Here is a 21,096-nt window from a genome sequence, read left to right as displayed (position 1 = left end):
GCAGCGGCAGACCGGCGTCGCGAATTTTAAAGCGCGTTGTGATTATAGAGCTTACGGTTCGTTGGGAAACCAACTTCCCAAAGACAATACCGTTAAGATCAATAAATATTAGTATTTCACAAACGAACTCACTCGAAATGGGTTCGTCGTGGATTTGTACGCGGTAGAAGTGGATGCGAGAGGTATAACGACAAAATATCTCTACAACCTACTAAAATACTTGGGCCTGTCCAGAACTAATATCAATTCATTCTTGGAACGTACTTCGGAGGAAGCCCTAGTAGGTTCTTTTCAAATTTGCAAAAGAGGAGCTTGGACGGTGGAGATCAGCGTTTAGCTCGCGTTAGATAGGGGCCCCTTAGATCTACACCTGGGTCGCAAGTCCCAGGCACTGTTAATGCACCTCTCCCTGCAACGCGATGGACCCGGCACCCGCACAGTGAATCCATGGAATGCTGAGAGGTTTCGTCTCTGGTGTGAAAACCCAAAATACAAAATATATATCATTTACCAGGTCATGACATAGCATAATATTTGAATTAACAGTAAATTCTTATTTAAAACAAAATACATTTAAACATTATGAATAATAGAATTGGTCTTTTTGTTTTTAAAAAGAGACAAACAGTCACTAACATGATTCTCGAGAAAGGTTTTAATATATAATTTGTTGAGGTTTTGTATTGATTTGTGTGTACTTTAACGATATCTGTTCAAGATGCCGGGAAAAAATGAGTCGTCTGTCAGCTTTTAACGAAAACGCTGCCAAAACCCTTTGAGATATAACAGAACAATGTATGGTGGAATTGTGTATTTCATATAGGTCTTCAGAAAAGTCCGCGATAGCATATGTTAAGGATAACATACTATATCCATTTTACTATTTTTAAAAATTGGTATTACTAAAGCGTTTATTGGAAAGCTATTTAAATAAATATGGTACTAAGTCTTATAAAAATAAATTACTTCTTTTTCAAGTCTACATCAGTATCTGTAAATTACTTTTTAAATCATTTAAATCGGACGGACCATTTGAAAGTTATCATAATATAAGTTTAATAATTCTCAAAATTAAATAGGTTATTTTACATTTTTTGTAAAGAGCCCGTGCGAAGCAAGGGCTGGTACCTAGTTTAATATATAAGAACCATAAAATATTTTTTTTTGACAGATGGAACACTTATTTTGCTATGTAAATACACATAAGCCGTCATAAATTTTTATCATAATACACTACATGTATTACATTTATACATAGTTGATAGTTGTTCAAAGAGCGAGTTCATAGTGCAATGACAATACAAATTCATCCAAAAAAGTTTAAAGAATCAAGCGAATTATATTTTCGAAAATAACAATCTTGTTGATAAGTGATAACGTTATCTATTTTTTATCACAATTCAGTCAATATAATCATTATACGTATTGTATAATTGTTAATGAGCACAGTGTTATTATAATTTAAGGAAATAATTATACGGTTAACATAACAAAATGGCACTATCGAAACCAATTATGAATTTGTTGGCGTCATATTTACAGAACTTGTATATTCATCCAATTAAAACGAAAGCTATAACCAGGTAATAACTTTAATGAGACTTATATTTTTCTGGCAATTATTAATTTCCAAGACATGAATATTGTTATTGAAGTTTAAAAAGTGACATTATTTCTTAGAGAATATTTAATATTAACATGTTATGAACTGACTTTATTGTTATATTTTAAGCTGTGTTGTTGGTTCAGCTGGTAGCATTGCATCTCAGCTGGTAGCTGGACAGTCATTGAGATGGGACCCAATCCTAGCTTTTGGTTTATATGGGTAAGTAACAAAAAAACATTTAACTTTTATAGATGTAGGCTTCAAATTGTTTATGGAAAATTACTGAATGATCACTTTTGTATTTTCAATGTTTCAATATTTAATAGATCTGACAAACTAATTTTCAAAGTTCAAACTTAAAATTGCATAAAGAATTTTATCTTCTAAATAATTCATTCATCAATCTCACAATTAATATAAAAGTACATTTTGTTTGCTTCAGATTACTCTTTGGTGGGACGATTCCTCATTACTTCTATGAATTTGTTGAAAGGATTTTTCCTTATGAGTCCACAGCATTTCCTTTGGCGAAGAAACTAATGTTTGAGAGACTTATTTTCGCACCATTCATGCAAGCATTTTCCTTATACACACTCGCTAGATTTGAGGGTAAAAATCACAGTGCGGCTTTAAAACAGTTAAAAGCTCTATACTTGACTGTATTGGAAGCTAATTGGAAATGGTTGACACTGTTCCAAGTCATTAACATGGCATTTATACCACCTATGGTAAGGAACAATTTTATTTTATTAAAAATATTACACAATAATGAACTGGAAATTTTATAATATGAAACAAAATAACATCAACTTAATATGCAATAGGTAATAGAAATGTTTTCCTCAAAGTTTGTAAATTGTAACCATAATTTTCCTTTGCAGCTCAGAGTTCTTTTTATGAATATAGTCGGTTTTGGTTGGGCCATGTTCATCGCCTCAAAGAGAAGACAACAAAGTCAGAAGAAATAATTTTATTTTTAAGTCTAAGGTGATGGTCAAACAAATTCGCTAATCAAGTATCAACAATATTGTTTATAAAATTTTTGATAACCACTTTAACCTTTGTGTTGACACAATTTATTATTGCTCTTTTATTGTCAAGAAATCTTCATATTTGGGTCACTATAATATGTAGTTTACTTTACATATAAATTTTTGTATCATCAAAAACAGTTTTCACAAATGAAACATTCCACATTATTTATCTGTGGTGCTTTTATTTTAAGGTTTAAAATGAAATGACATTGTAAATATTTTAATTAACCTTTAAAATCTTATAGGGAATCTAATATTTTTTGAATGTCATAAGATTTATCAGTTATAATAAAAGTTGGGAATTATGTTATGTAAAGATAGCAAGCTATTGTTTTCATTAGTTCATTGAGTCTGGCCCATATCTTCTTTATTTGTCAGTGTATCTCAATATGTTAAGGAAATGGGAGCTGTCAAGACATATCACAAGTTTTTGTGGATTACATACCATAAGTAAAAAAAAGATATATATTTTGCACTATTTTTATATTTATAATAAAACACTCCTAATGGGTATTGAGTATTTTAATATCATCGAATTCATTTTATTGCTTTTATAGCTTGTTACACTTGAGTTAAGTTTAAAATTCGGCGACCACTAGAAGCTTAAATAATAAATATAACTTTCGTAACTACACCACAACACTTTAAGAGAACAAGTTTGCTTCAGTGGACCCGCTGATACATCTATATAAATCCTAGCTGGTTACGATTTACAATTCTATATTTAAATTATGTAAAAAAAAATGTTTCCTTGCACCTTACATTACACAAACTTACAATTAGCTTTGGTAAAATAAATGATTAGAAATGACTAGAAATTATATATAAATAAATCAAATAGACAATTCATAAATATATTGCACAGAATTCGAATGGTAAATAATAATTAATAAAAAATTGTAAAAATAATATCTTTTGAGTATGCCAATATATGTATAACTTTGGCTGAAATAAATAAAAAATAAAATTATCAACAGTTTCAAATAAATACCTTATTAAGAATCTTATGTTATCGTAAAAATTTTACGATATTTTAAATCACTTAATGTTCACACATTCAATAAAATACCGACATCAAAATGACTAGACATTACATTTTATATATATTATTTTTTTTTTAAATTGAACTATTTATTTAATTTAATATAAATACCTAAAAATAGCACTATAATTAAATGTATAATATTCAAATTGTGTAAATTTTCCTCGTTACAGAACTGAAATGACAATCATAGTCGAACATGACGCGGATGTAACATTGTTCGCCCTCAAGTGTTATTTTGTATTTCCTATAAATGAGATTTTAATTCAGTATTATTCAGGTGGGGGTGATTTTGTCCAGCTCCTATGAGACGATCTACTGCTGTAATAGCTTCCGCTCGATGGTGATGATGGAGTCGGCCGACGGTATGGAATTGGCCGTTTTCGTGCACTGTTATTTTGTTAGTAACGATTTGGTGTATTAGTTATTAGTACAATTACGTTAAAATAGTTAATTACACATGCAAAATTCATTTAAATGTAATTTTATGTATCATATCGAAGTCACACTGAAATTTTTAAGTGTTATCTTAGAAATATGCGAACTCTACAATTAGAGGTATGTAAATTATAGAAATAACATATTTTTTCATGCTGTTTTAAAAACTGAGATATTAACTAAAATCACAACTGTATAATAAAATAAGCTAAAACTTACCTCTGGTTTGAGATGCCACAAGCACAAATGATAATAAATTGTGAATTATTTGTGTTTCAATAAAATTGTTTTCTACCATGCAAAAAACAAAAAAAAAACAAAATATTTTACAATAAAATTTAATGTGATATAATAGGTAAAACAACACACTTGAAATAATAATGTCCATAAAAATAGCACAACTTCTACATCTGGCGTCACTTGATTTCTTGTTTATTTTATTATTATTAACATTTCAAACTTAATTGCCATATTCAATATTCATCTCCTCGGATACTTGTATTTCTTTGACGGATAGGTTAGATCTATAATTGGAGCGCTATGAAAAAAACAAATGTTTAATAGTCAAAGGATATTTATCTGTTATATATTATATTTGTGAAAGAACTGGAATTAAACTTAGATTATATGGTTTATCTATGAGATCAATAATACCCATTTATTTAAAATTATTGAAGAGTTATATATTTTCTTTATTTTATAATATCATTTTATATTTAAAGGGAAAATGTTTAATATCACCTCAGTTAGTATATCAAACAAAAACCTAATGTTAGGTTGAATAATGTAGAAATGTTTTGTTAAAACTCATGTTTTCTGTTATAAATGTATTTGGTTATCGAAACGAGTCAGTGAATAATAGATTTGTTCTCAAAAAAAGTCAAGTTGATTGTGAACAATATATTATTGGTAAGTCTTAATGAATACATGGAATTAATCTAAATCTATTCCTAGTCCGAGCTACTACTCGTGTCTTCAGAACTCGTGCTATATTTTCGTGACTTTTTTCTAAAAAGAAAAGAAAAACAAAACTTAAACAGAATTGCAAAAAAAAAAAACAAATCTACAAGCCATATAACAATGTACATGAGATTTCAAGTGGAATAAAATAACGTACATTTTCATATGGCAACAATTGGCATTGTGGTTGCCGAAAGTCATTTCTTAAGGCTTTTATTTATATTTTCTGACTTCCAAATATATAGAGGAAAAATATGAATGTAAAGGACAATTCATGAGACTTTCAGCAAGAACAATGACATAGAAAAATATTTTATAAGCCCACTAATTGTATTAAACAAGCGTCACACTTTAAACTGTTAAAACAACTAATATATTTATATGACAAACATTATTTAGCATGATAATGGCAATCGTGAATCATGAAGGAAAAAGATTATATATAAGGAGGTTGTGTTAAAAATATAGCCCAAAATCAATAGAAATAAAAACAATACTTTCAATTGCGCCTGTTGTTACTTAACAGTGATATTGATTTTGAAAAAAATATATATAGTATGAATTATTAGCCCTATTTTTGAACCTTCTGCACACAAATACTGTTAAAAATAACCACATAAAGAAAATAAACATATCGGTCTTATACAAAAGTGCCTCCTATATTGACTACGTAAGAAAAAACCAAAACGCTTTCTGTCATTCGTGTGTTCATATTCATAAGAACAAATAAGATCTATAAGTAGAAAATAAAAGACTTCTGTTCCACCGACAATGCTCAACTAATTTAGGAAATAAATTCACGGTCCTGAAATTCAACTGAACTTATCTAATAAAATTTTGTGGGTCACTAATACAGCAAACGTCTGCAGATAGAGACTTCTAAAAAAAAAAGCAACCATAAACTGCAAGCTGAACCGAGTGTGGTTTTTGGTCATAAAAAATGACAACCCATTATTAGTACTAGCTCCACACAAATCAACGAAAAGAACTGTGACTAGCCAATAATCAAGTAAAAAAATTGTAATCCCATAGGTTCCTAAATTAGAGAAAAAAACTAGACTTTCAACGATAACTCCTAATGAAACTATAAAATTGGCAGCCCTTAAATTATAATGCAGCTTCAAACAAAAAAAAAGAAAACAATGAAAAAACTACAGCTACGGTAGCGCCGTCGTTCACCTATTACAAGTCAGTGGCAAACAGTTTTGTGTGGGTAGGAGGAAGGTGCACACAAGTGTACCTGGTGATGCGTCTCCTATCAAGGAAGCTGGGCGATCCGGCGCGCCTCGGGATGGAGGGCGAGCGGGAAGCCCGAGAACCGCTCGATCTGCGGTAATCGCCGTACACTCCCGTCATAGTTCTGCGTATTTCACCCGCTACATACATTACCTTGCTACCTTGCGACGCTTGTTATACAAATATCATTTATGTATGAAATGATTGAGGGCGTTTTTGTTCTAGAGAGGCGTCAGTCTAGATATTGAATTAAACTGGTCGTTTTTATTTAACGTCTTTTAAGTTAAGTGTTATTTGTGTCAAATCATTATTAACCTTGATGATCGCGTGGATCGTGACGAGCTGCGAGAGGATCGCGAGGAACTCCTGCTGCTGTACGAACTGGATCGACTCGACCGAGAACGTCTGGAATTTCAATTAATAATAATATAAATTGGTATATACAAAATGAACGATTATAGATTCTAACGGCTGTGCTTATTAGGGGAAAAATGATTTACGCAATTAAAGATTAGCAGAACAAAGATCTATTGGTTTTTTAGGTAAAACCTAGAAAATATGATGTGGCGATATAATACTTATCATGCTTATGTAATAGTGAAAAAAATTCAGCGAACCTTGAAGATGAATACGAGCGTGACTTGGAACGTGACGACCTGGATCTAGATCTGGACCTAGACCGCGACGAGCGACGTGACGACGAGCGCGACCAGCCCCGTGATTTTTCGCGTTTCGCCTCAGGAGAGCTTTCTACATTCACTGGACTGTCCTTCTTGGGAGTTTCAATTTTCTTGGGAGTGACATCTACCTTAGAAGATTCCACTACTATGGGACTCTGTTTGTTATTAGTATTGGAGGTGGATTGAACCTGTTCTTCAGTCCTCATCCTTTCTATGGACGCTTTGGCCATCTGCGCTAGTTTTTCTTTCAATCTAATCAACTCTTTAATATCAAGTTCCTCCTGCCTCGCCCTGGCCCGTACGTCCAGATCTTCCTCAGACTGATCACTGTCACTACACGAACTTATCATGCAGACGGCTTTGGGTTTATACTTATCAGCTATCTCTTTACTCTTCTTTGCCTTTGGCTTCAAATCTGAGGGTGATTTTATATACTTCCTTTTGTCCTTTTCTGGTAACTTTTCTATTATATCGCGATACCTTTCTGGGCTGCGCCTGGCGGGAGAATAACTCAGACTGGAAGTGCTCCGTCTTCGTTCCTTCGATCGAGATTTTTTCCTTTCTTTGTTATTATCGCGATCATTTTTTTCTTTGTCATTTCTATCTTTATCATGTTTATCTTTATTATCATATCTCGCAGAAGAATTCCGTCTATCTGGATTTCTCTTAGATTTCAAAGTCGGTGATCTGCTTCTCTGTTTATCTTTCTTTGCTCTTTTCCGCTCCTGTGATACAGATTTAGATTTGCTTCTCGATTGTTTCCGTCCCGAGTTCTTTTCCGGTGTGTAAGATTTTCTCTTCCTACTTTCATCTCTTTTGTTCTCTTCTAGTTTTGAACTCGATTTATATTTGTCTGTCTTCTTATCTTCTTGTCTTCTATCAGGAGAATTTTTACGCTCCCTCCGGTCTGGGGAATCTTTTCTATTTTCAATTGAAGGGCTTCTTTTCCTTTTGTCTCTAGGTGGTGACTTGTTTCTACTTTTCGAACCTTTATATTTGCTGTTAGACCCTTTGATATCCTTTTGTTTTCGTGTGTCCGCTTCGGATTCTGATTCCGAGTCTTCCACGCGACTATTTTTGTAATATCTCTCAGGTTCTTTCTTTGAATCCTTTTTGTTTTTATTAACTGGTGATCGATCTTTATATTTATAAGAAGTTTCTGGTCTCTCTTTTGAAGAACTTCTGTCTTTCCTTCTTTTTCTAGATTCATCATCTCTATGATTCTTTTCATGGTCCGATCTATTATTCCTGTCATTGTTGTTACGCGATGCTTCATGCCGTTTGCTTCTACAGTCAGGCGATTCACTCTTACGCATTCTTTTACTTTCGTATCGAGATTCTTCTCTAGGTAATTCCTTCTTACTGTAATACGAGTCATATCTTTTATTATCGGCCGAAGAGCTTCTACGTCTTTTGCTTGGCGGTGGTGAAACGCTAACCTCTCTGCTCCGCTTCTTATCTCTTCGATCAGTCTTCTTAGACGTTTCTTCAGATTCGGATTCAGCTGGTGTTCGTTTACGTTTAGACTTGGAGTTTTTAGAATTAGCTGAATCATCTTTGGGCTCCTTTCGATTAGCTATTTTATTGACGTAAGATTTTTGTTTGTATTCTTGGGACCTGCGATCATCTCTATGTCTATAGTTGGGCGACGTTCTCCGTTCTGTAGACCGACTGCGATCTCCGCGTCTTTTTGAATCAATTTGATGGGAATTTCTTGAAGGATCGTCATATTTGTTGTTGCGTTCCTCGCGGTTGCGATTTCTATTACGTACATCGTTCTCTTGAAACTCATTTGGACGTTCCCACTGCTTGTTTTTATTCTGTTTCACTGGCGAACTAGAAAATTAAGATTATATGTTTAATCAAAGTAATTTCCACCAATTTTTATTCTTACTTTTTGTTTTACGCACCTTTCGCGGCTTGAAGGTACGCTGCTCGCACGACGTCTACTACTTGACTTTTTCTGTACAAAGCAATAACGGGACATTAAAATGTAGCTGACATAAATACGTCATAAACACCAGTGCCAATACAAGAGTTCTAGTGGTTATGGCAACTAAAAACGTATGGAACTAACACGAACAGAAGCTCTTCACTTCAAGAATGTTGAAATCATGATTGAAGAGTTTCAGTAAATAAAATATATATATATATATACACATGCATTTCTATTAGGAGTCATAATATAAAACAATTTGAAGGCATAAATTATAAATTCTTTTACATTTAATAAGCTACTCACGAAAGCAAGTATTATAAGTAAATTAATGGACGAATTGTTAGTTCTTTATGTACTTTTCGGGTAATAAGAAAATATCCATAACACTCTCATTGAAAATAAATATAATTAACAACGTAAATGAAAACAGAATAAAATGTTGTTGGCACTAGTGCATATACGCCTCGTTAAAACTAAGTTTAGTAACATAACACGTCAAATATATGTCTTACAGTACTTATATATAAATAAAATACATTTATGTACACAAAATCAATAATATAACACTGAGACGTACCTTATTTAACAAACGGTGGTGGTAGGATACCGTTTAAACATGTGGAGCATCCTTAATTAGTTTTGAGTCAATGAGAAGAGGGAGAATGTTATGGATTAGTTACATCTTCATAAACAAACAATCTGGACATTTAATGCGACATACAAAAACGTGAACCCACAACAAAAAAAAAATTGCTTTATAACATTCACACTCTATAGCTGTTAAAGATCATAGGTCACGTTTTTGTAATACACATAGAGGCATCACGCGTTCAACACAGCGGTACCACCATCTGTTTATAAGTTATACGGAACACCATGCATCTGGTATGCGCACATTAAGACGCTGACAATCGCCCATGTATATATTAATACAAAAAGTTAGTCACAAATTAACTGCAAAATGCATTACCAAATTTTACACGAATATGTATATATTTTTTTTCACCTAACAGTGTCTTACGAGGTTTATTGTTTTGTGATATACTTACAGTATACGTTATTTCTTCAGATAAAGATGGCTATCCTATGAAATGATGCACAGTTAAACAGAGAATTTTTACTGTCTATTTCTTGTATTTACAGAAAAAAAAAAACAAAGTCAAAATAAAGAAAATAAACAAGACGACAACAATATGGCCCACTTCGACTTGGGACATTTCTATCATGGGTTTTAGCAATAAAACTTGGAAGCTTCGGAATGGGATGGGAAGTCGCAAAACAATACAGTGACATCTACAAATTAACAGCTCACGACGAATGGAGAAAATTGAGGGGGTCGTTATATGGAGACGTAATATTTAAATACAGTTCAAAGTTTAAAACAGTGTGCTGAGAACGTTAAACATTTCAGTGTCCGAGTACATGGAGCCAAAAATAATAATTTGAAAGCAACAGTGCCGAGTCTTTAAAAAAATAAATCATCGAGGCATACTTAGAGTAGTCTGTGAAGGATCGGTGTGATTGTGACAAGACAGTCCCCCGACAGATAATAACGAAAACACAGGAAACTAAACCCAACCCCGAAGTTACGACCGGATAATAACAAGAGACAGTACTATCGCATCTAATATTCAAAGATTATGTTCAAATCATAGGAAGATAAGAAAAAAATTTAAATTAAAAAAAAATTAAATAAAAATTCATATAGAACGCCCAAAGGATAGTAACATTAACCAACATGGAAAGGATCAACAGAATCTTTGAATACCGCCTACTCAAACGGCTAAGTGAAGGCATATCAAAGTGGTTTTTTCTACTGTTTTTTAATATATACCTTCTTTTTCTTCGGCTTTTCGCCTTCAGAGCTGGAGTCGCTGTCCTCTGAACTGCTGGAGCTGTCAGTGTTCGGAGACCTGGAACGCTTCTTCTTCTTCTTACTGGATTCTTGCCTGGAGAAAGATTTAGTTGTTAATATTTGGATAATAAAAAAATTAACGACTCTTTAAGAGGTTGAATATAAAGATATTTTTTTACTGTACACTTAAAAAAATATATCTAGTTTCTAGGTTATGGTCGACCTCTTTTTTTTACTTTTGCTTTAGCGATACTAATGTCATTTGCTTTCCCTTTTGTGTCATTTTAATGTGACGCCCTAAAAAACTATTTAATACTTTATTAAAAGCATAAATAAATTAAAAATCTTTTGAAGGTGTGTCACTAATTAAATGTACATAATTGTGTTTTCGTTCAAGGCTCGCAAAAAGTTATAAGAAAGTTAAAATATATGGAAAAAAATGCCCTTAAAAAACTTATTACGAATAAACGTTAAGTAATATTAAATTGGTGTCATTTTAAATAATTTATTATGTTTCTCACATGACTTAATTATTCAAAACAATTATGAGGCAACGGCTGATGTGTGCTCAGCTTGCCACTGTTCTTTTATACTCTACTAGTGATGTAAAATTAATTCATAATAATAGTTGTATCTATGAAAAACATTTTTATTTAACTTTCGTTATGTGTAAATGTTAATTAGGGGACGTAACTGTGTACAGCTGTGATCACAGCGCGTTCAACTGCCATTCGACATTGGCTTAATCGGAATACCAGATGAGCTGTGTAAGCTGTTTAACGCGACCTCGCTCGCTTCATGATATAACGGGATCGACGCATCCAATCCAATCTTATGAGAATCAGATTACGGTAAATGATAAAGATTTACTGATTGCTGAATATATAAAAATACATATGAGTACTTAGCAAAATTGGTTCAGACATTTTCCTTACAACATAATATTTGTTCATAATAAACTTATAAAAATTTTGTTATCATATCTTTATACATACACCATACCTACGAATGAAATTCCGCAACATTTTTCTCAAACTGAAATTTGATTAATTTTTTTTTAATTTAAATGTTTATACATACAAATAATTGTACGATCGTTATGATTATTATTACTTGCCTCTTCGGTAACTGTAGCGACACCTGTCTGTGTTTAAATATTACATTAATAGCACATAGTAACATAATAGGCTCGCTAGTGTTTGTACTTACTTCTCTTTTTTGTTCTTCTTTGACTTTTTCTTCTTAGATTTTTTAGCTTCAGGCGACGTGCTGAAATTGAAATAGGAAAAATGCAATACAATTTCCATTCTTTGTAATAGTTTAGCGAGTGAGCAAATTTGCTCCAACATATCGACAAAAAAAAAAGGTTTCTTTTAATCGATTACATTAAAACTTATAACTATATCTATGCCAAATTTTATGATATCAATGGTCCTTACTAGACATTGAAAAAGTTTTACTTTCCAAATAAAATTGTTAATTATCACCTAGAAGAAAATGTTAAGGGAAATGTATAAAATTGATTGTTCCATTAACACCAATGCTTTCCATTTTATGTTATTAAGATAATCTGATATATATATGTATATGCTTTACCTTCTTTTCTTCTTCTTCTTAGTGACGTGAACATCTCTCTCATGGCTGGGGGTCCTCACGAGGGGGTATTTGAGAGCCTCCTCCCGCGCGCGTCTTTCGGGGTCCAGACTCGTCCCCTCCACGAACCTAGGCGATATGCCAAAGGCGTCCCTAAGACGGGCATTTTTCTCCTGTTGCGCCTCAGCCACCGCATGGGTCTCTCGAACACTGAAATTCAAGTTAGTATCTACATGGCAGAACTCGTTTGATTCACAACAGCTCTGTCACGACTGCGTTATCATATTTACCTGTAATGCACCTAAGTGCGCTAAAAATAGGGAAATCGCTAATTAATACGATTGATACCATGAACAATAGTTTAATATATATAATTGAAATAAATCAAATGCTGGCAACATTTTACGTAACTAGAATAACGGGCGTGTTATCGTTTCAATCCAATTACTACTGTACGTTATAGATTCGTTTGTTATCAGGTTAGCACAGTTTTATATTTGTTAAGGTACATTAATTGGAAGCAGACCTGATAACGGAGCGCATTTTCCTCTCCTCGTCATTTGGGAGACAGACCTGAAAATTGCTGTTAACGTTGTTTCTATAGTTGTTGCAATTACATCTACAACAGCAACTTCTTAGTTCTTGGAGGAGAGTCCGTATAGCTGGCTCTAGTGGGTCGGTTATGGAAGAAGTGCTCTGCACGGGTTCGATCGATAGATTGTGATTGGGATCGTGGGAGGAGGCTCGCGGCCGGCGCTGCGGACCGGCGAGGACGGCTTGGAATGTGCCCCGCCATAGCCGCTCGAATACAACGCGATTGTTTTGTTCCCGACGCGACGCTCTACCACGTTGCATCATAAATTAACTAGTCTAACTTAACCTATGGAAGACTTGGTTTCTTAAAACTAATTATTCTAAGGCGGTATGAACCGCTGGAAGACTTGCAAGGCGTGGGGCGTTGGATTACATCGTAGTCCGGCCGGCGGCGGCCCGGCGGCGCTACTGACGACACAGGAAGCACGCGACGCGCGCACGCTGCGCAAACATTCGCTTTACAAATCACAAAGGGATATCCCGGCTTTGAAGATTTAATGTCTGAAGCAAAATTGTAACACAATTTATGAACACCCCTTTGAGCCTCATATAATGTATGTACGATACGTTATATAGTAGAGGCGATGGAAATCAATAAAAGCCTGTATTGATGGTAAATTTAATAGCATTATCATGAATTGATAAGAAATCCGTTCCTAGCCGTACAAACAATAAGACACGGTTCTCAAATCTACATGTCAATTTGTATTCCGATAAATTTTTAATTACATTTGCAACTTATGCTTTAGTCATCGGCGTAATTTTCATAACACTATTGGACCCATATATATATATATGTATTTACAAGATATACACGCATTTCAAGTTTTTATACATTTACGAATAACGTAATTTTTCTTTCCCTGTTCCTTTGATACGCACGTCACTGTTTCGTGGATATAATAAATTTGAAAAACTGACGCTTAAGTCATATTTCTAGCTGTTATTTATTCAAGGTATATGCATATACTGATATGAACAAACTACGGAAACTGATTGGCCTATTAATATTATATCTCTAAGTTTTTAACGCGTAGTATGTGGGAGGGACGTAGTCTGTTTTTATAACAGTCGAATGCTCCAATAATTATCTGTTGATATATTAAGTCAGCTGTGAGATGCTTTAAATTTTTATAAAATTAACGTCGACATTTTTTTTTTAATTGCGTTATTTAAGCCGCTTCAAGAGAATATTAGTTAATGCGAGCTGTATATTAAATGTACAACATTTTAGGCTTCTAATTAATTATATAGAGTAGAGTTTATATCTAAATATATTATTCTGAAGAAAATGCAAAAAAATAATACAAAATAAAAGTTAACATTAATATGACTGATTGTTTTCGTTTACTCTTGTTTTGATCGTTATTTTTCACTTTCAATAGTCATGTAAATATATCCACTTATATATGTAAATGACTGATCGACAATGAAGCTCTTGGATCCTGCATTCTTTTAGAAGTCAGTTGAAATTAACGCTAAACCCTATTTACGAACATTATTTGTGCCCTACTATCCCATATAATCAGTACAAGCTACAAAATAGTCTGTCCCTACCCTAAACCAGTCAGAAGATTTAAATTTATTACACATATTTAGCTTGTAACTCATATTTTGTGTTCATTAAAAATTAATATTACGTAATACATGTATATTTTACCTTAGATTTATATGTCAAGTACCGCAAGAATAATTGTTTTGTTACATTAATGTCGTAATTGATACAAACTGCTGCCAAAATCTAATGCATTGCATGTGGTGTACGGCGTTCCGTTTGGCGCGGAGTGAGACGCGTTAATTACTCTACCAGAATATAAATCAGAGCACTACTTACAAACTTCAAGAATTTCATTTTAAATCTAAGACAACAATCTGATTGATGTCTATTTATTTAAAGTCACTTAACATAATCCTAAATCTTAAAAATACAGTTGAATTTTACATTGATTTGTTCGTTTAAGACAATATTACTTGGGATAGAAAGAGGTAAAATTAAAAATAAGGAATTTTTCTTTTAAACTATACTAAAATACCGCAATAATCACAAGGAGTTACAAAAAGGGATACAATTTTTTGATAGTACCTATAAATTTATAAAAATACTTTAATATCTGAAATAACAAGGCTCTTTAAATTTAATGATTCGGGTGCGGCACTAGGTGGTAACGAAATATAATAGGAAACGTTAATGTAAGCGTTCTGTTAAATGATCTATAGAATTACAGTGTATTAAAGACATACGATAAAAGATAATATAAATACTTATATATTCTACAAGACAATCTACAATTCTAAACGACATTGGCAGAATACAGCGCATGTTTTTGCACGGATGAAGGCCAAAATAAAAAAAATATATATAATACTAACAAACGTCACAAATTAGTAGAAATTAATAAGTGTTAGAATTATAACGATAGAGTGTGAAAGACTTTAAAGATGTTAAAAATAAGAACGTGTGTAACGTTTGTAAGTTGGTAACGATAACCGATAAATAAATCACATTTGGCGAAATAAATTTAAACCGACGTTATTCAGTACACGTTGAAATGTTACACAATGATTTATTACACAGAACGTTGTTGATGGCTTGAAACTATGTACAAGTGTACCGTGAATAAAAAAAAATAGGTTTTACATAGAACAACCAACATTTAAAAATATACAAGTATATTTTTTTTTACGCGTATTTCTGGCCAATGAAGTCTAAGGTATGAATTAGTGCGATTAAGGTGCGATTGAAATTGACTAAGGACGGTATGAATTAAAATACTTAGCAAGTGTTACGAGTGTTTAACTTGAAAAGACAGCATAAATGTCATTTAATTTGCGTGTTTTCTTTTGACATTTCCATAGCGTGTTATGAATAGAAAAAAGAAATGGGTCAATTCTCGGGAACTCTCGACCTCTTACAAGAGACTCTCAGAAACGTGACGGTGACTTAAGAAAAGTCACCTTTTATAATTAAAGGAGACGCTCGATCAAAGTGTACTTTAATTGCTCAAAAGCGCAAGAGCCGACCGTGCCAAAAATAATCAACATCAAGACGACACTCCATTTGGTTTGTGACATTTTCATAATTGATTTTTTTTTTATGAGATAGGTGACAAACGAGCAGACGGCTTACTTGATGGGCAGGAGACACCGTCGCCCATGGACATGGACATCCACAACATCTCTGTTGAGGACGTCCATGGGGTGCCAACCTTGGTTTTTTTGGGAGAGGGAGCGGATGGAAACAGGGAAAGGGCAACCGGCTCTCTCACTCATCGGACGAAACGTAGCCATTAAAGGCTACTTCACGCCGATCTTCTGTAAGAGGGTGTTACTTCCCCGGTCGTGCCAACCCATGTTCGAGCTGTAGTTACATGACCACAGCTAGGCTCTACCACTTAATAAATGTCTTTTATTATGAAATAGACGCGTGACTGGAATTTGAAAATGAAATTTTGGAAATAAATTCAGTTAAGTATTCCTTAATTTGTGTTATGTTAATAATTTAATTAATCTTAGTACGACCAAAAAATAGACGGTGTCATCGTGACCCGAATAATTATAATAAAGGCCAAGGACATGAAAATATTAAATTATGGAAGTACAATATGAAATTTCAGTAAGTGATTACTTTTGCGAATCTGTTTAACAATTTGACCTTACAGAACTAATCAGTTTATTGCAAACTGAAAGTTGTAATTGAGGATCATTTTAAGTACCTACTTAACCTTTGTGCCTTTTGTTGGAAAATTAAAAATACATCAAACTGCAAAATTATGAAATATATATTTTTTAATTTATACCAATTTACCAAGGAACGAGTGATATACTTGATACCGTGTTTTAAAACTTTGTTTACATTTTTTATCACTTCTCGTTGGCTCACATTTGCTTCGCTTGCATCATGCGTACGTGGGTGACTTTACCCCATTGTACGTAGGGTCTAATGTAAAGCAATCGAGTATCATGATAGAATATTAAAAAGCCGTCTATTCAGGGGTTGGGGTGAGAGCGCGATCGATACAGGACCCTCTGTATCACGGTGTTACTATTGACCCTTAAGCTTGCACTGGGCTTTGAACTCGCCAGAGTAAGAATATCAATAACATCTGCTAGTTTTTGTTATAAAAGTTTATATTAAGTAATTAATTTAAAATAAAACTAGGATTCGATAAAGATTTTCATGAAATAGGTTTTTAGTATAGCTTGGTCATGTTGAGTGATAAGTAATCGAAATGTCGCGTCGTCTAAAAATGTCAATTAAAGATAAATAGGTAAAATCCGAGAAAACCAATTTTTTTTTAAACGTCCCTCGTAACGTCCTGTTCATTATATTTAATTTCCTACGAGTCTCTTCTTTGTCGTAAACCGAACCTACTTATATATTACTAGAGCTCACAGCTCGATAGTGTGCAAGTTTTGCGACTAACATTTTTATTACATATACCTTAGTGCTGTTAAGCTATCTATGATCTTATCTTCATTTAATTCAAGTTAGTAAATATATTATAAATTAAGATATTTCGTTTAAATATTCTTTATGGTATATCAGAAATAGAATAAAAATTACAAATTAAACTATAAATTATAAAACATTAATATTTATTTCATTCTCTTTTTTGAGAATTAAAACCCACGCGAAGATAACGCGGTATTATCAGCAAAAAAACCCAATTGACGAGAAAATTTTATTACTACGAAATTCTTACAGTGTTAAGTAAACAATACACGCGAACTTAAAATCAATTAACCCATAATAATAAAAAGCATTCAAATTAATTTCACATATTGCAGCATTTAATTGAAATCAAGAGAAAGAGAATTTATATTTTAATTCAGAACTTTAAAATGAAACTTTGCGTATACTATTAATACATATATGAAATAAAAAATACACTTTAATATTTAAAGTATAAACCACATTTGTTAAAAGACTTTAATATATACCTAAAATTCACTGAAAAGAAATAATTATATTACGCTATAGACATAAAATTATAGTACTCACGCGACTCTGCCATATTCATCCTTGGGTACATCTTTATCAGCTCCGCCGGTCTCCGAGAGCTTAGCCCTGAAGGCCGCTACCCTGGCCGCGATCTCCTCCCTAGGCAACCTGCGCAACCATACCAAAGACACGCTCATTATGTATCGTATAACAGAGGTGTCGCTCGACAAGCGGCCGTCGGCGTAATGTAGTCTCAATATAAACACGTAAGACTCACAAATATAAACCTACCAATGCATGGATATGTCGTAATCACGAAATTACTTTGGTAAAACAATAAAAAATAACGCGATAGCGCTCGCTCGCGTACTAAACTTAACTGAGCGTTGTTAACTGTTGAAGGAAATCGATACTTGCGCACGCGCAGGGGCTGACGAACTTAGGGGGTGGCTTTATAATGTACATATTGTTCGACATCAATTACCTCCCTTAGTGAAATGATAAAGGGTGAATTTTTTAGCACTTCATAAGATTTGTATAATTTTAATTACTTTTTTAATTAATACATATGAAGACTCCAAATTACCTGATCTAGGTGTATACTAGATATTTTGCTGATCATATTAATATGAAGGCATATATCGTAATAAAGAATATACACTCAACATTGTATGTTAAAATATAATTATTGTATGTAATGCCAGCTAACCAAAGAAAAGTTTCATCTCCATTATATTTTATGAGAGCTTATTTTTCTTTTGACACTACTAATTTTGAAAAGAGAGATCAATTCCTAGTAATAGGTGGTCTTGAAAAATTATTACATTGAAAAGGAAAGACGGTGAGGGTCTCAGAAGCCAAGACATGTCCTGTCCGATTGAAATATTTTGCCTTAAATGACCATATAATGTAAAATTAGCTTAATCAATAAGTAAAGAAAAACTTTCAATTAAATTTTCACATAAATCCAACAGTACATAGTTAACAATGTACTCAAATTTACAGCATAATAAAAATTGTGAATAAATTTAATTCCAACCAAAAGAATTTAATTCATCACTACTAGAATTTATACTTAAAAAAACTAAAGCAAAATAATTTCTGAATTTCTATATTTATGTATATTGTATTACTTTTATAAAACATGTCATTTAAATTATATCTATATATGTATATTAGTTCTGGCAACATTTTAGTTGTTGAGGTTGAACTGGCAAGATTCTAACAAAAATATGTTTAAATGTGAAAAGAAATATCAAATTAGTTTGGTGTTATGTCTAAAGTGAAATGACTTCTATATAGAACTTGCTGCACCCACAACTTAATACATGAAGTGTATATTTTTTATTTATTTATTTATATTAATTACCTCATAAACAAATAAAAACTATAGTCTATATTAGACTTTAGCAATGTATTATATATTAATAATATTATTTGTCTGCTGGTGAGTCCTGATAGAATCTGTCCAGCTGTTTCAGGGATTATATCCATATAATGTCTTTGTTCAGACAAAAAGACAGACAAAAATTTTAGGAATATATTAACTATATGTATCTGCATACATCCAAATGCATTCAGCCAAAAAAAATTTTTAATATTATAGACAGATACTATATTTTTTTTATGTTTGTATCGATAAAACTTTATAAATCCTGTATAAAATTTACTAGTTTAATCCACAAGAAATTTATAGGATTAAAAATGGCCCAAACTGCTTTAAGAAAAGTGTGGTATGGCTGTTCTGCTTTTTCTTGCCTGGCTTCGTGGGAGCATTACTGTGCCCCAGATATATCAGCATTCATTAGTTGTTAAATGGTTTAATTAAATTAATTGCAACCAGATTTTGATATCGTCCTAACGTCTATACAAATTAAATTATATATAATATTCACATTATTGAGGATTAATTAATTTTAATCTACTTATACTTTCTTATTTTTTTGTATACTCATATTGGATTGAAAACTATCTTTGTAAAATACATTGAGTTATTTTATACAAAGTATATATACTCTACATCCATTTTATTACTTATATTATTATTTATGTAATTTTAGTATTAAAACTATGTTAAGATATAGTTTGGATTTATAATTAGGATATTTTTGGAATGAAATGTTATAAAAATTAATAATTACACAAAGATCAGTAGCTTCAAACCAGCTGTTTGTGACACAACATCTTAATTAGGAAATCAACTGGAATTAAAATATTTCAGACTGTGAGGATTTGATGCCTGCTTGTGTCAATAATTTTTTTTATTCAATAATTTTTATCATCTACAGTTAATTCTTTAAATTGGAGCTTGTCCCACTATACTATATAAACAGTGTTACAAAAGCATAACAAAACGTAATACTTAGAATGTTGTTAAGAGACTGTATGGGAAAATCAAAGAAAATTAGAAAAGAAAAGTAATTGAATTTAAATAATATTAGGGGAATTAAGTATGTTAATTGATCGCTGCATGGTTGTTGTCGTAATTAAAGGTTATGTTTGAGTTACCTTAAAAGATTTTTTAACATCCAAACACTTACCCCTGTCCTTCGAGGGAATCCTCTAATTCCGCACATTTAACCTCTATTTTCCTCTTTCTTTCATGATCTAGTATTTCCTGATTCGGTTGTTTATTAGAAGCTGAGTCCAATTTCGATATCTCTTCCTCAGTCCGGTAATTCACGGAATCTTTAGTTTTCCTCACTGATGCCCAGTTTCTTTGAACATATCCGTTAGTTCCCGATCCTCTCGGCGTTGTTAAGCCAATTCCATTGTACATTTTGATATTTAATATCTACCTAAAACGTAAAAAATCAATCGTAAAATGCTGCAACAAGGTGCAATTTATTACGTGGACATAAGATTATGCTTCATTATTTGCAACCTTATTGTAGTAATAAGTATGTATTCAACTATTAAATGAAATTAGGTCAAACTATTAATACCTTACCAATAGCAAAGGTTCTATTAATTTTTACACTTATACTACACGTCCATCTTTGCTGAAAGGTTTTGATTTTTGCGTCCTCAAACTTCCATTGACTTTTTAGTCTATGGCTGTCTATAGACAATATATATATATATATATATTTAGATGTATAGTATAAAATTAAATCACACTTAAAAACAACTATTTATTTCAAAGATTTCATATATTACATTTTTATTTTTCACATA

General features: G+C 32.4%; 2 protein-coding genes across 12 annotated transcripts; one reads left to right on the top strand and one right to left on the bottom strand.

The window, feature by feature from the left end:
- Positions 1–1,235: 1,235 nt before the first annotated feature.
- LOC116767644 (peroxisomal membrane protein 2) lies at positions 1,236–3,153 on the top strand. Its single transcript, XM_032658065.2, has 4 exons — positions 1,236–1,583; positions 1,733–1,825; positions 2,049–2,334; positions 2,488–3,153. The coding sequence occupies exons 1-4, from the start codon at positions 1,495–1,497 to the stop codon at positions 2,572–2,574; spliced, it is 555 nt and encodes a 184-aa protein (XP_032513956.2). The 5' UTR covers positions 1,236–1,494; the 3' UTR covers positions 2,575–3,153.
- Positions 3,109–20,976, bottom strand: LOC116767788 (serine/arginine repetitive matrix protein 2). 11 transcript variants are annotated; one of them, XM_032658275.2, is made up of 13 exons: positions 20,870–20,976; positions 20,460–20,717; positions 17,980–18,087; positions 12,387–12,593; positions 12,000–12,059; positions 11,908–11,934; positions 11,793–11,825; positions 10,770–10,884; positions 8,907–8,959; positions 6,934–8,832; positions 6,632–6,721; positions 6,321–6,440; positions 3,109–4,072 (listed from the first exon to the last, which is right to left on the bottom strand). In XM_032658275.2, the coding sequence occupies exons 2-13, from the start codon at positions 20,696–20,698 to the stop codon at positions 3,955–3,957; spliced, it is 3,069 nt and encodes a 1,022-aa protein (XP_032514166.2). In that variant the 5' UTR covers positions 20,699–20,717; positions 20,870–20,976; the 3' UTR covers positions 3,109–3,954. The 11 variants fall into 11 exon arrangements, with proteins under 11 accessions (XP_032514166.2, XP_061383283.1, XP_061383282.1 ...); XM_061527299.1 differs by having other exon boundaries at positions 20,460–20,713; positions 20,870–20,951; XM_061527298.1 differs by having other exon boundaries at positions 20,865–20,931.
- Positions 20,977–21,096: the final 120 nt, after the last annotated feature.

The sequence above is a fragment of the Danaus plexippus genome (assembly GCF_018135715.1).
Source record: "Danaus plexippus chromosome 9 unlocalized genomic scaffold, MEX_DaPlex mxdp_24, whole genome shotgun sequence".
Classification (NCBI taxonomy): Eukaryota; Metazoa; Arthropoda; class Insecta; order Lepidoptera; family Nymphalidae; genus Danaus; species Danaus plexippus.
This window is presented reverse-complemented; position numbering and strand designations above follow the sequence as displayed.